This window comes from Apteryx mantelli, chromosome 28, assembly GCF_036417845.1.
Source record: "Apteryx mantelli isolate bAptMan1 chromosome 28, bAptMan1.hap1, whole genome shotgun sequence".
Lineage (NCBI taxonomy): Eukaryota > Metazoa > Chordata > Aves > Apterygiformes > Apterygidae > Apteryx > Apteryx mantelli.
In genome coordinates this window covers 858852-874067 of record NC_090005.1, presented here as the reverse complement: position 1 = coordinate 874067, position 15216 = coordinate 858852, and the positions used below count along the sequence as shown (strand labels likewise).

Here is a 15216-nt window from a genome sequence, read left to right as displayed (position 1 = left end):
GTCATGGACCAGGCTCAAGCTCAGATGCTGTTTTGTTCTGATCCAACAAAGCAATTTTGGTGTTTTTCAGTTCTGACTCAACCACAGTATCAGAAATTTTTGCTTATGCCAGGAAATTAGATAGCAGAGAACAGCACCTCCTAACTGTCCCCGTTTTGGATTCATGTAACTAAAAACTGCAGGAGGCATCACAGCCACTTTTGTACTTCTTTTGCAGGCACCACCTAATACTGTTGTGAACTACATAAACCACAGAAGAGTAAAATACGTATTTCAATATTTTAAAACAGATGAACAGGAAGTCCTGCATCTGGGCTCCAAAAAACATCAATTACCTAATGGATTGATCTCGAGGTACGTGAAATACAGATCTTCATAAAGGTTGAACAGGCCAGAGATGAAGCTAGCCAAGATACTGAAGGGAAAAAAAAAAAAAGTTAAACACAGATTCATTAAAACAGCCAAATATAAAATACAGCCTGCTCTGCTCCATTTATATTAGCGGCCAACAGCAAATCCAGTCTGTATCAATTTATTTCATTCTTTCTCATTCATCTTCTCTGGAAGAAGCCTACGTGATGACTCAAGGAAAAGACGACCTTGATGACTCATCTTAATTATACTCCACCAAACTCCTGAGAACACAGTTGCTCACAGCTATCGTATGGATGTTCAGTCTATTTAATCTCAGAGAGACAGAAATGTATCTTTGTTTCTTAATGTCAGACATGCATCTTTGTCAGATCTAAGCTTCATTAGGTGGGATGGGGAAGAGACTGGAACAAACTGCATTAGTGACAGGATACTTCAGCCTTTTATTGCCAAACAATGCCAGTCATGACTCATAAGTAGCTATAGGCATTTAATTAAAGGAGATGCAGAAGAAGTTTTGAGACCTACAGATCAATTTGCAGTAAGCTTAGGAACATCAAGAGAATATTTTCTTAGAAGTAGCTAAGTCAGGGTAAGGCACAATACATTTCTGAATTAGCAACCAGATTCACATCATATTACCATTTCTACTAAAAAAAAGGAAACTTCTATCCTGGCATGAAGGATCAAAATTCTATACATGTCTCTGACATCACACAGGTCAAGGCTTTACTAGACTGAGAAGAGTGCTCCTGTCAAGTGAAGGCTCAAAGTGCTACCAACACTTGTTTTCGGTTTTCCAAGAGGCTCAGATAATGTCAAAGAACTTGAATTTAGGACGCATGGCATGTTCTTGAGAGCAATGAAAAGGTTAGAAGAGTGACTGTTAGGGTGAAATAGTGTGAAAGGAAGTTGCACTTAAAAAAAAAAAGGGGGGGGGAAGCTTCTGAGCAACTGGCGGTGCACAGAGCAGGCACGGGTACTGGACATCCGTACTTACTCTTTCTTATTTGCTGGTGCATGCTGCAGGAGATGTTTCTTTACATCAGATTCATTCAGCTTTTCATCCACCCCCACGAGCAGCTTCTGAGCTTTGGCATCAACGTCTCCCACATCCACACCCCCTTCGTGGTGGAAGAGTACATAGTCTCCCTCGCGGGCAGCATATATGCACACATAGAACTCTTCTTCCTGCAGCACAGACCCAGGCACAAACATTAGTAAGTCACACCTAGCAAACACCCTGAAGAAGCAGCGCTCAGGTCAGTGGTCAGACTGCTAGGGAAGAGGCAACAGAGCACACTACTAAGCTTTCCAAGGATGAGTAGCATTGGAATGGCCCAGGCGCTCCCCACAATTGAACAGGCAGTGGTGGCTTGGGAGGGAGAGTGGCAGGGCCCAGAATGCTTCATCCTGGTAAAACCTGCCAGGGGGCAGCACGTTGCACTTCTAGGAAGAAAACAAACAAACAACCCCCCCCCCCCCCCCCAAACAACGCTCCTGTCTTACCCAACTGAATTACAAACCTCAGACTCTAGTTCAGCTGCCAGCATGGTCCTTTCCTGGGCACAGTGAAAGCGCCTACATCTTAGGTAATTATCCCTTCCCCAAAGCCATGACAGAGGATGAAGATGTCACTAGCGCAGACTGAGACATCTCACATCAGCAGTTTGCTCCTTACACACGGGAGCACCAGATTCAAGGAGCAGTAAGCTGCCTTTTCCCTAGCGACTGGGTCCTTCTCCTGTGATCTGCACCACTGCAAACCTCCTCCCAGCAGAGAGTAAGAGCAACCAACACAATTACTAACAACTCTTCGCAGGGACTAACGCTGCACCTCCATGCAGCTCTGACAACGTGCGCCAGCACTGTCAGCTTAATGGCACGCTCCCAGGCCTCTGCTTTCTCCACTACATCAATCTGCCTGAGCAACATGCAAGTCAGAAAAGATTTAAAAGCACTTTTTTATGCTCTAATTGGTATACGAACCTGTCTGTGGGGGACGAAGGGCTCAATCAGAAAATTCTTCAGGACTCCCTTAGCATTAGCAATCTGTAGGCAGAAAACAAGACAGACACCAATAAATGCTTGTCCAATATCTGCATTTATGACAGCATAAGGCAAGCTTCAAGACTTAATTAACACTGCTCTGACTAAAATCATTTTCTCCCAAGCATCTCTGCAACACATATCCTAGGAACCAGCACAGCAGCAAGTTCTGCTGCTGCCACACACAGTGCTCTACTAGCCCCTGCACTCCAGGATATTTTACTAACTCATGTAAACTGCAAAGTGCACCTTCCCCTTTCCTAACAGGGCAGCCGGCTGTCAGAATTACAGCAGAACAGCTCTTCACCATCTCCTGTCCCAGGTGGGGTCTTTACAGAGACACTGCTTAGCGCAGGCTGAAATGCAACTGCTTGAGCCCTGCAACTAGCAGACGCTACACACCACCACACTCACAGGACTACTGGAGGAAGAGAAAGAGATCCAAAATTTTCTTGGTGGACTCAGGGAACAGGCAGTTTCCTGAGGGTTTGATTAGCAGAACAGCCAGTTCTTGTTTTGTTGGCTCCGGGCTGTTCTGTTGCAACTGCTCTGTCAGCCTGGAGCACAGGAAAACACTGGTGCTGCTTCACCTTCAGACAAGCGCTGAGTGACAGGCTGCCAGCACAGGCCATGACCCATTTTCCCAGCAAAGGACAGCAGCTGATGTGCTGGGCTGACAGGGCAGACAGCAGTCAGCACTTGAGAGACCAAGTCCCCAGATCATTTTGGCATTGAAGTACAAGCACTGAACTGGAGCTTCTACCTGGAGCTCTGAAAAAACAACCAAGAGAAATCCTGAGCTAGACAGCGAGTGGCAGAAGCAGAGGCCTGTGCCCAGCAGTCACCCTGGAATCGGTGTCAGTGAGCATGGAAAACCCTTTAGCTTCTTCCCTGCAGGGGCAGACAGCTCCGGCCAGGGCCTAGGAGCTGTGCTGCGTGGGTGCTTTCCTGCTATCCAAAACCAAGTTTCCTGGCTGAAGGGACACTCCTTCGTAGGCAATGATAGATACTCTGCTCCTGAAGACACTGCTTTGGGAGCCAATATAATAGACTGTCCCAAGTCCTTGGCACAGTCTTTCCTTTAGATATGGTTATGCTCAGCAGTTATTTCAACATCCACCATTTTCCTGATGGGCAGGCCCACAAGATGCTGTTTCATAACGGCCTTCAGACAAGCCTCGCTGGCTCGGCTGCACAGCTCGGCGCTGGAGCCAGCAGCATATCAATCACAACAGGGGCAAAGCATCAGTCTCCTTGAGGCAACAAAGCTCCATCAGCTCCCGAAACACAGCAGTTGGGGTGGCAGGCATTTCTTTATCATTAGCATTGCAGTAGCATTCCCAGAAGAATAAATATTCCAAGCCAGCACCAAGTTAAAATAAGGACTTGAAATAACACTCGGTCATCAGCCAAAACATACTGGCTGGCTACAATGAGAGGACAATTTTATGACAGCTTTTATACTTGTCTTGTTATATCTGTCTTGGGTATTAATGTGAAGCAGCTATTCTAGTTAAAGACAGCATTTGAGCTATTAACTGCTGTCTCCCAAGTGAAACAGATTTTCAAAATGGTACTAATTCCCGCTGAGCTCCCACTGCACAAGCCCTACACGGCGCACGTGGCAGTGGATGCTAACTGGAGGCACTAAATTAACAGGGTGCATCATTAAACAGTGCTCATTTACCAACAGGAAATTCATTTGTGAGACCATTTCTCACTTGCTTTGGCATCAGCATAACATGCCTTTTACACTAATATGGGCAAAAGAAATACCTGTGCACCAGGATCCTAAGATGCAAGCAGACAGAAAAGACAACACAAAAGTCCTCAAGTTTTTGTTGCCATTTGTGGCTAGTACTCACTGTGGTTTCTTTGCCCAGACGCTGTTTCAGCCAAACCTTCACCTGATCTAGAGTGAAGTTAATTCCAACCAGTCCAAGCTTCCCACGCCGTTTTATTAGCTGATCTGGCTTCACCACTAGACGCTGCAATATTGTGCAAAAGGGATTAAGAAAGTGATTTTGGTTAGATTCCCTGCAGATGGTGAAACTAAAATTTAAGTAAATTCTCTAAAGAACCTCTGTGAGGACGTTTGCTGTAATCTCTTGGCTGGTGCCTAATGTGCTACAGTTGTTAAGCAAATGCATCTCTTGGTACAACATGTCTGCAGTTTTTTGCTCTGTGCTTCAAGAAGAGGCCTTATTTCTGCTCAGAGGTGACTGTATATCAGCACAGCCCAAGCTGACAGTTTGTTCTGCTTTCCTGGACGAACTCTGACAACAACTCTTTCAATGCAAGTGTTAAGAAGATTGTGTTTACCTACCCCCTTTCTGTGAGAACTCACACTGAACAGTGTTCAGTTTTGCAAACCATTTTTGTAAGATACATCATGAAATTAATATCGCTCTGTAAGCGGAGGCTCACAAGGAGAAATCGCTACAGAGACATGGAAAGCCAGCCACGAGCACACAGTCAGCTGCTTACGAGTACATACTCTACACATGAGACCAGCTAGAGCCAAGGATCACGCACCTATTACAAGGCTACTGTATTGTAGCCGACTGTCATTGACTCTTTTTGTAGGTACCTACAAAAAAATGTACCTAGATAAACACTTTCCCTAGCTTGCAAATACCACTTTTGCTGAGAAATGGGTGCTGCTCTCCCTCACAGCTGGTTAAATCCTGGAACTTTTGTAACTTACAGTACAGAGCCAAAACATAACGTGTTGCAGCACAGAACACAGGGATAGCGATCTGTCTGCTGAGGGGACACTGCAGCCCTTCTGACAATCCAGGAGTTTGCCTTAAAGGCTGGATACTGTCCTTGCTCTCTTCTGGTTTTCTGCAATCTTTTTAGAAGCTCTACTGATATTTTCCAGCAACCAACTCTTGCAGCTGAGTGGGAGAATTTAAATTACTTACTGTAAAGCTTCTATCAATCAGTAAGTAAAAGACTGTGAAACATTCCTGTTCTGCTAAGCAGTGACTTAATATAATTAACCACTGGAAAGGTGCCAGGTTGGACAGCTAATAAAAGGAGCTCTGGAGATATGTTCTCTGCAGAAAATGCATGGCTATGAAGCACAAGGAGAAATAAAAGATCTCAGGGAGAAAAGCAAAAATAAAGGTTTTACCTGACATTGTGTTTGGACTTAGGAAATCTAAGTAGTATACTAACTGGAGAGGGAAGTTAAAAAAAAAAAAAAAAAGTCAAAGCTGGACCAGGAGGCGGCACTCCATGAGTTCAGAAGATAAGGGTTTGAGAACACCGACTGACATCTTAAGAGCATGTGGCTGAATTAGCCTGGACTACCTTCTTTGTGGTTATCAGCAGCTTCTAGCTTGCAAACATCTCTGCTTATGTATTTCGCTAAGTCCTCAAGTGAATTTTACAATCGGGCCCCTTGGAAGGCGATACAACAGCCCTGAAGTAAGGTCTGTTTCTTCATCGGTGTTGCAAATGAACGTTGCAGAGTAGAAACGACTACTGGTCCTTCAGGAAGGTGCCAGAGCACGTCGTTCTGCACGCAACCCGCCGCAGCACAACCGGCCCCGCCTGACAGAGAGCAGCTTGGGCGCGCAGAGGTTTGTCAGGGCTCAGCCACTACAGGAAGGCAAGTCCCTCTCCTTACCTCGCTCAGAAGCCACGGGTGGTCCTGGGTGAGTCGCGCCCAGTCAGTGTCTGGGGTGACACGGGCATACTTGAAGCGGTTCTGGATAGCAGAGGATGTGCAGATATACTTATACAAGAACTCCTTCCCAGTCTGTTCAGAGATGGCCTTGGCTGACATGGCTACCTAGTCTGGATTGCAAAGCAATTCATTAAGAGGTACTCGGGAAGAGAGCACGGTTCTCGCAAATAACTCCCGTTCACCTACTTCAGTGCAAATACAAAACGAATACAGAACCTGGGCTGTGTTTCACCATTTTAAATAAGCCTATAAAATTCACCTGATCAAGGAGGAGTATCCTGCACTGCTCAAAACCTCCACCCCAGCCAGCTACCCTGAACTCTACTTCAGTCCAGTCTTGCCTGCAGGGAGAGGCACAGTCCTTGCAGCTTGCCCCACCACCACTGCACTTTTACCAAGCCCGCCTGCCTTTTTTGCCCACCAACTCTGAGCCTCCCCTCACACCTTTGGGAACGCTCGGCTAAGACAACTTGCCTCAAACTACCCAGCAGCTCAGGTTTGCTCTTGAGCTCTGTATGCAATACACCTACCATTTCTTCTAGTTCACTACGAGGGAGTGACAAGGCAACAGAATGGAAAACCCTCCCTCCCACTTATTTTCTCATGGCATGCCACATTTCCAGTCTGTACCTCTTTGAGCTTGACTACAAGCAGATTAACAATCCCCCAAATATATATATATTTTTATTTATTTATTTAAAGAGTTGCCAATATTATCAAAAAAAAACAAACAAAAAAGGACATTTACATCCTAGTTTTTGTTTCAGGATGGAAGTGTCCTGAGAGCTTCACAATCTATAAAGTAAGATTCTTGACACCACATAGGAAAACTATGTTAAGACAGGGTTTTTTGAAGAATTGTGAAAACAGAGCAAGATGTTGAAAAATTCTGATTTGTCACCTTTCGAAGAGATGGCCTTCAGTTATTTAACTGCAGTAAACATTTATTTGAAAGAATATTTCACCCTAGTGAACCTATCTGCATGTGTCAGACATCAGATCCGAGTCTTATGACCAGCAACAGGCCAGCAAGTGGATCTGATTTTTCCAAGGCGTCAGACTGCTGACAAGTGGTTCAAGCAGTGGCTTAGGCTGAAACCTGACCGACTGGAGACCACGTCACTGTCCCCCCAGGCACAGCCAGGGTGGCAGGAGACATGAAAGCATACTCAGGATGGGTTCAGGGAGAACTGCAAAGCAGAAAGGCACAACCACAGAAGAGAAGAGTTCCTCAGATTCCATCTGACAACCTGGACAGCAGAGTATTTGGACAAGTGAAGGCTGACTTTAATTAGCCGTGCTATCAGAAGATAGCTACTCCACTTCAGACCCACAAAGGGAAACAGTTAAAGATCACATACTTATTTCTTGTACCGCCTTCTGGGTAATAACCACTAGTAATCAACTGGGTTATTCATCTTCAATCTCATAAGCAAGCACACAATATGCCAGGGAATAATTAGCGAGCATTAGAAATAAAGACCTTTTTCCCTAGGGCAGAAAGAAAGACTTTAATAGATAAAGCATTTATTCCATGGAAAAAAGGGGGTGAGGGCAGGTTGCATTCTCTGTATGACTCTGGAATGAAATAGGTTGGACTAAGTACTATCATTGAAAGCAGTTAACTGGGCCTAAAAACTGGCAGTCATATTTGCTGCCACCATTTTTTCAAGTGCATTTCAAGTGTTAAAATAGAAAAGGAGAAGCTACAGAAATGGCATGAGATGCTCAAAACCAGTGTTCCTGCTTTCAGAGAAGTAATTTATTGTACATACAACTTCAACATTTTGATTAAGTGCAGCTTCCAATTTCACCCAACCTCTAAAAAGCATCAAGCAATGTTTAAGCATCTTATCTTTCTCCATATAGTTGAAAACTCCCCCTTGCCCCTATAAACTCTTGCACCTAATTTTAGTCTGCTAAAAATAACCCCACTTTGTTTTTATTACCCCAGTGCTGAAGTCAACACAGCCCAAGGAGAGAGGAGCTCTGATGAACAAGCCAAAGGAGACGAAGCACATTTTGTTTGTCTGGCCCTACAAAGCAAGATACGTGTCCCATCATGCTGGGCACAGTACAGGTAAGTGGTAAGAACTGACATCTCCAGCTGCTCAAGATCTAGAAAACAAACATATAGCAAAGGCTGGAAGAGGACATAGATACACTTCCCTTTGTACATAAATGAACTTGCCAGATTCACACAGTGAGACAGTAACAGAGCTGGAAGAAAATCCAGATACATTTCTCACATCTGCACCCCATTCAGTCCTCGCATGCAGCCCCATTTAACATAACAGCCCACACAAATGCTGCGCTGAGGCTGCTGTGTTAGTTTCATTTGCTCATTAAGGGAAATTCCTAAAAATATATATGTTGCTTTTCAGAGGTGCCGTGGGAGTAGAGTCGTCTCAGAAAAATATTGGCAGTCATTGAATTATGTCAGGTCCTGGGGCTACACACAGCCATTCTGCAGTAGCTTTAGAAGCAATCTACAGCTTCTATTGGATGTCCTTAATTACAGGGGACATGTTGACATTGAGATTGTGTAGTTATCTCAAGGTGAGGGTTTATACACTGCTATCGGGATAAAAACGATAACAGCAGCATGTACTGGAAAAGGAACTACAGCCAGTGAAGTGGAAATGCTAGGTACCAGTGGATTAACCTCAAACAGTTTTAGTTGAAGGCTTACTGCATAACCATCTTCAGTAGGCTGCAACAAACTCTGTTTGTAAGCCAAGCATGGACACTGAAGCAGGACGAATGGTCATCTCTTCTCAGTGTTAAGCCAGCATGGCTTTCTAGAAGGATAGGAATTTTGTTTGGAAGAGGAGAGGGGAGTGAACTAGCTGGGGCATAATACACAACAGTCTCAAGGGGAAGCAATCTGCAACAGGTATGCAGGAATGGCCAGGCACATCAGAAGGGAGCTAGCAGACTACCTGTGCGCGGAATGGGTTTCAGACATGGCTTCTGTGCTTCAGAAGCGACTGGATATTTGCTGTACAGAATCCCATCTGTTGCCTTTAGCGCCAAGTGCAATTTTCTGCCTCTCTCTGCTCTGCAGATGCCATAGAACTGCAGGAGTATAAGCTGTGTTGTAGCCTGCATTAAAAATTAGAATATTAGCATAGTTGTTTTGACTGCTGAATCCTTATTAGCAAGGAAGCTGCAAGAGGCAGACAGAATAGCTGAACTGCTAGGGACCAGCTAGAGTTCACTGCATCAGACTGTAAGAAGAATCACAGGTTGATTTGAAGAAATAGTTTGCACCTACCCCTTGCTAATTGCAGATTGGTTTCATGACATCATTCTGAGGCAGCTTTTTTCTCCCTGAATTATGAGGCACTGTCTGCGCAGCAGATAGTATTACCAAAAGGAATATACCAGCTTCTCTGACCGAAGGCATACAGATTTATTATATGGTCAACCACAGACAAGCTACAGATAAAAGCTATCCAAAGCCATAATAGTGGCTGTATATTGGGCTAGCAGCTGGCAAAGCTGTAAAACAAGAAAAAAAATACCACATAACCTTTTCTGCAACATGCTCAGACACATCTGATTCCCTCAAATACCACTCTGCTACCTCGTCTTCACAGCAGCACAGATGCACACTATACTAAATAATCTGTACCATACTGCTCAAAACTTTCCACTATAATTTTTGCTTTTAAGAAATGCTGTTTCTAGGAGCTACTCCCCCTCCCAGGTTTCCTACCAGACAAAATAAATACCAGCAGGTATCTGGAATACCTTTGCTTTCAAAGCCCTTAGAAGTCCATCAACTGCCTACTCTACAATATGCTAAAGGCCAGTCCCAGAGAAAAACAGTGTCACATTTCACTGCAGTAAAAGCAGATGGATAAAGGAAGGTGACAAAAATGGCAAATGCATTTCTTAACAACAAAAAAAGTATTCTGTATTTCTCTGAGGTGACATAGAGCCCTTGAACGACATTACAGATTTTCAATCCGCATCTGCAAATTAAAACAATCAGGCTCATGGTAGTTATGCCAATGACCGTGATGCAAGTGTCTGCAACTGCAGGAAACTGGACTCAGCGACCCAGGAGAACACTCACAGTCTTATTAAAAGCAGTAAAAAAAAAAAAAAAAAAAAAAAACAACAGTTGGAATAACAGTGACATAAATGGGACTGCTTAAACCTGAGGGACACAAAGCACATGGACATTCCCACACAGCAAGGCACTGCAAAGTCACTCATCTCACAGAAACCTTAATGGCCTGCTTTATTCCATCTACATTCTGCTGCTCTCTTACTTTCTCTCCCGATTTCATCACCTCATTTTTGCAATAACACTACTGGGGTAAAGAAAGAAAACCTAGAGGATTATTACAATAGGAACAGATGAAAAATGACAAAATCCTGGTGTGATGTGAACTGTCCCATGGCAACAGACCAGAAGGATTGAGGCTGTTCTGCCCTTATTTTCCTATGTTTCACTGAGACATTTCCTATACATTAGCAAGTCTTTAATCATGTCCCTTACTCAGTTCTACAGCTGCTCCTACCCTGCCATTCCCATGGGATAGAGACAGCCCAGAACAAATGCTTCAGTCTACTGAACTGTTAAGCTAAAGAGATCAGCAGAAAAAATCCATAGGGCATCAGCAATTCCTAGCTCTGTGTGCTCGTGCAGGTCCCAAGCAGGGAGGCATAATCAGAGCAGACTCCATTAACTGGTTGCATCTGTTCTTCTGCAAACACTGAGCAAGAGCACTGACTGTAGGTCAACACAGAACAGAAAGAGCAGAGATCTTCGCTGTTTCCCAAGAATGAGGCAGACTAGGACTCACATCTGTCACAGATGATCTTATTTTCTGCCACACTGAGCACCTGCAGTACCAACCAATGCGCCAATGAGAGCAGTTGATGCACCTCTAGAGGAAAATGGAGCGGGGGGGAACAAAAAAACCCCACGCAATTCCCTTTCTCCTTAACAAATACAAACTATAGCACAATGTTCTCTTCTTCTACTGATCCATTCACTGACAGACACTGCACTGTTCATGATTCATTAAGTAAAACTATGAACTGCAATTGTCTTACGACTTCAGGCCCCAAATCTTGTGAACTCTGTGTACAATGGTAGATTCTTGTTAGCAACACAAAACACCATTTCCAGTCAGCTCCAAATGCAACTCCTCTGCTGCACAAGGTTTTGGATAGGGGCAGGTAAAATTAACAGATTTCTAACCTATAATATACCTCTTTGTCTGCCTAAGATGGTTTGCTGGTTATTCTATGAGTTCTGTACTGTACTTGCACTATCGCAACCCTTTAGATCCAGTTATTAGAAATTACCCCATCTTTTCCTTTGAAGGGTGCATGATGGAAACACAATTAGTCCCTGGCCAAACATGCAGAGCAAAGGACAATCTACTGTCACTTAAAGCATTTGGTCCAGACTTTGCTACAGAATGTGCCATGAACTTTTCTGTTAAAATGCAATTGATCATAGGATCACATAACAACTCAGGTTGGAAGGGAGCTCAGGTGATCAGCTAATCCAGCCTCAAAGCAGGGTCAGCTCTGAAGTTAACCCAAGTTACATGGGCTGTTCTTGTCCTTGGAGGATGCTGTCCTTAACTACTTCTTAAGCAGAGGCAAGGAGCTCTGTTAAATGGATGTCACATACCTCGACTGTTTTGACAGATGGATCACTGCTGTAAGAATAAGTTACTTCCGGAAGCCTCACCGATTTCTGTGAATTAGTTGCGTTACATTTGCTAATTGCTCTAAAACAAAAACAAACAGCTTCCCTGCAACAAACTGACTTTATGTAATCATCCATAGCTATTTATCTAAAAAAGCACCTTTTTTTTTTTCCTCTTCCCAGCCCTCACTAGCAAGTCCAGAGCATGCAAGAGAAATAGGTTACATGTCCTAGGGCTCAGAAGCATTTGCTTCCCCAAAATGTCACCTGTCAAGTATGCCAAGAAGATTGTTCTTGGGCAAAGTTTCTCAAGTGGATTAACAAAAGAAAGATACTTGGTGTGATGGTGGCAAGCTAGACAAGGATTAAAAGGGTTGATGCTGTTGTGTTTGCTGTGACACAACTGATACATCTGCCCTAGTATATCAGGGACTAGCTAAAGGAAAACAAATACAATCCAAAAAAAAAAAAAAAAGAGAGAGAGATAGGGAAACCAGAGAAGGCAGTCTTGACAACGGAATCAGGGTAAAGTCTCCTTGACTGTATAAAGAGAAATAGCATGATGTAGCACTACTCGGTGAAAATACAATTGGTTCTGGGAAAAAAAAATAAAGACACTGAGCTAGTTTGTGCTTCTTTAAACACTCTCTGGTCACAGAGGTAAAACTGCATGAGCTTCACCAGTTCATGTTCGTAACATCTGCTTCCATGGATGCAACTACAGCACTGAGGTGCTCCCCCACCCCAAACCCTCAGGGCACTCAGAGCAGGGTGCACGTACAAGGAATTTACTTAGATCTAGATCACACTTTGGTCAGTGCCACGCTCAACTCCAGTCATACCCCTCTTCAGTATGAGCACTCCCTTTTCAGTAAAGATTTCACACCCTCCCTCCTGAGAATTATGTCAACAGAATTACACTGTAAAGCAACCTTCCTTCTCTATCCCAGGTCATTTATTAACACAGTCCAAGATCAGCCAATATTTCCAGCCCACAGCAGCGTGAGAGGTTACGTCAGCTCCCACCTGGCAAACGTGCCTGCTTCTATCAGAGAGGAGGTCCTGTCCAGAGGCCCCACAAGTGTCAGCCAGTTCTCACAGGTCAAGAAATCCTGATGCTGTGCGTTATGAAATCCCTGGCACCGTTCTGGTGTGTCACAACCATGTATCACTCGCTGAGGTGGTGACTGTGGTTGAATCCGCAGCTCTGGGGGCAGTAGGTTCCCCGCACACACAGAACCTTTGAGAATGAACCAGCAGCCAGGGAGAGAGGCAGACTATGAACTGATTTAAATTGCTTAACGGAGAGCAGCAGACAGGCTCCAAATGAGCCTAATGCTGGAAATGGGATTTTTGGAACTCCAGCTTTAAAGACCAAGTTATTTTGCAGCTTTGAGCGAGTCCATTGCTTAAGTTCTCCCCACTTCACTTGGGGGATGGACAGTAGCTGTGTATTTCTCACCTGTACGGCTGGGCAGGATTCTCAATTGTTGCTGTCACCGTTTTTCTTTCATGTGGGTTAAAACAAAAGAAAACACCTCTCAATCCTTTCCCTGTGAAATTGCATGAGAGAAGACAGCTGTCACTCACAACTGTCCTGCCTCGCGTGGGACAAGACAGCAAGAGCAGAGCTAGCTTGCGGATGGAGAGCACGCTTTCCGCGCGTTCGCGCAGAGGTCTGGTGCATGGCAAACTCTGCAGGGTTTGAACAGCAACTTTGGAAAATGGGGCCGATATTCTGAGTCCCAAACCTGATCAAGGAAGCGAAGCAAATATAAAGATTTCCGGACAACATGTTCAAGATGCACACGACCTTTCAGCCTTTAGATGCTTTGCTAGATAACAAATACAGTTTAACAGAGAGCAACTGAGTCCATACAAAAGGAAGAGAACTTTTCAAGGCAACAAAATAAAAAAAGCGGGTGCTTGCAGACAGCAAACTAAAAAAGAGACGGAAACCTGCCATTTCGGAGCTCCCGAAACCGCCACATCCATTCGCAGAAAGCAGAAGACACGCAGGGTACCTGCCCTCCTGCTCGGCTGAGGGCGCGAACGGGAAGGGGACGGGGACCGGGACGGGGACCGCCCGCAGCGCTGCCGCAACGGGATTCTTCATCCCGGGGGGGCAAAGAGGCCGCAGGCGCCGGCACGGAAGGGCTGCCTGGATGCGGGACGGCGGGCTGAGGTCCGCGGGCGGCGCGGAGCGAGCGCCGGCCCTCGCCCGCCGGCGGCAGCTGCCCCCTTCCCTCCGCGGCGGCCCGGCCCGGCCCAGGCTGCGGAGGGACCACGGGGGCCGCCGCCCCCCGTCCGCGGCGAGCAACCCCCGTCCGCGCACGCGGCGCCCCCCCGAGGCCGAGGCGCCCCCGCCGGCGCGGCGCGGCGCCGCCCCCGCACTCACCTCGGCTCGGCTCGGCGCGGCCCCGCTGCCGCCGCCGCCTTTTGTTCGCTGCGGCGCGGCGCGGCCTCCCCGGCCCATGGGGCCGCAGGCGGCGCGCGCCGCCCATTGGCCGCCGCCGCCGCCACGTGCGCCTTGCCTGAGCGGCGCCCGCGCCGCCCATTGGCCGCCGCCGGTGGGGCGCGCCCGCGCGGCCTTGTGGGAGTCGTAGTTCCGCCCCCTCCGCTCCGCTCCGCTCCGCCGCCCCGCCCCCCCCGCGGGGAGGCGCCGCCCGTGGCCCTGAACCCCCCGGCGGGGACGGGCGGGCGCGGGGCGCCGCGGGCAAACACGGCCTGACGTCAGCCGGGGCCCAGGGCCGCGGGCACCCCGCCACCGGCCCGCCACGCGCCTGCCACCGGCCCGCACGGTGTCACCAGCCCATGGTGCGCCATCAGACTGCCACCATGCCACCAGGCTGCCGCCTCCATGGTGCCACCAGCCTGCCACCGGCCATAGTGCCACCAGCCCACCACGGTGCCACTGGCCCACCACCTCCTGCCATCACTGCCCAGGCACTGGCCATGGTGCCACCAGCCCACCACCAGCCTGCTGCCTCCATGGTGCCACCAGCCAGCCTCCAGCAGTGCCACCAGCTTGCCACCAGCCATGGTGCCACCAGCCCACCACCTCCTGCCATCACCGCCCAGGCACTGGCCATGGTGCCACCAGCCTACCACCTGCCACAGTGCCACCAGCCAGTCACTGTCCTGCTGTCCACTGTTGTGCCACCGGCCAGCTGCCACTCTGCAGTTTTGCTACCAAGAGGCAAAACCTCCCCCCTGTGCTTCATCGGTGTCTCGCATCCCACCTGGACGTCCTACCTTGCTCTGGGCCTGATTGCAGGACCCCCCCCTCCCTTGGCAAACAGGTGTCTGGGGCTGGTACCCCCGGAGCGGCTCCCCCTCCTCGCCTGCACCTGCCCCTCCTGGTGCCTCTGTGCCCCGGGCCAGGCCGCCCACTCTTCCCCTCGCTCACGCCCTGCGT

The 15216-nt window shown here is 47.3% G+C and overlaps 1 protein-coding gene across 1 annotated transcript in view; it reads right to left on the bottom strand.

Annotated features, from left to right (window-relative positions):
- ACLY (ATP citrate lyase) overlaps positions 1–15216 on the bottom strand; it is a 37297-nt gene that overhangs the window by 18914 nt on the left and 3167 nt on the right. Inside the window, exons 2-6 of the mRNA XM_067312226.1 lie at positions 6059–6228; positions 4287–4409; positions 2362–2424; positions 1373–1563; positions 336–415 (exon numbers count right to left, since the gene is read on the bottom strand). Coding sequence (XP_067168327.1) covers positions 336–415; positions 1373–1563; positions 2362–2424; positions 4287–4409; positions 6059–6217 — 616 coding nt within the window. The 5' untranslated portion in view covers positions 6218–6228. The remainder of the gene's footprint in view (positions 1–335; positions 416–1372; positions 1564–2361; positions 2425–4286; positions 4410–6058; positions 6229–15216) is intronic.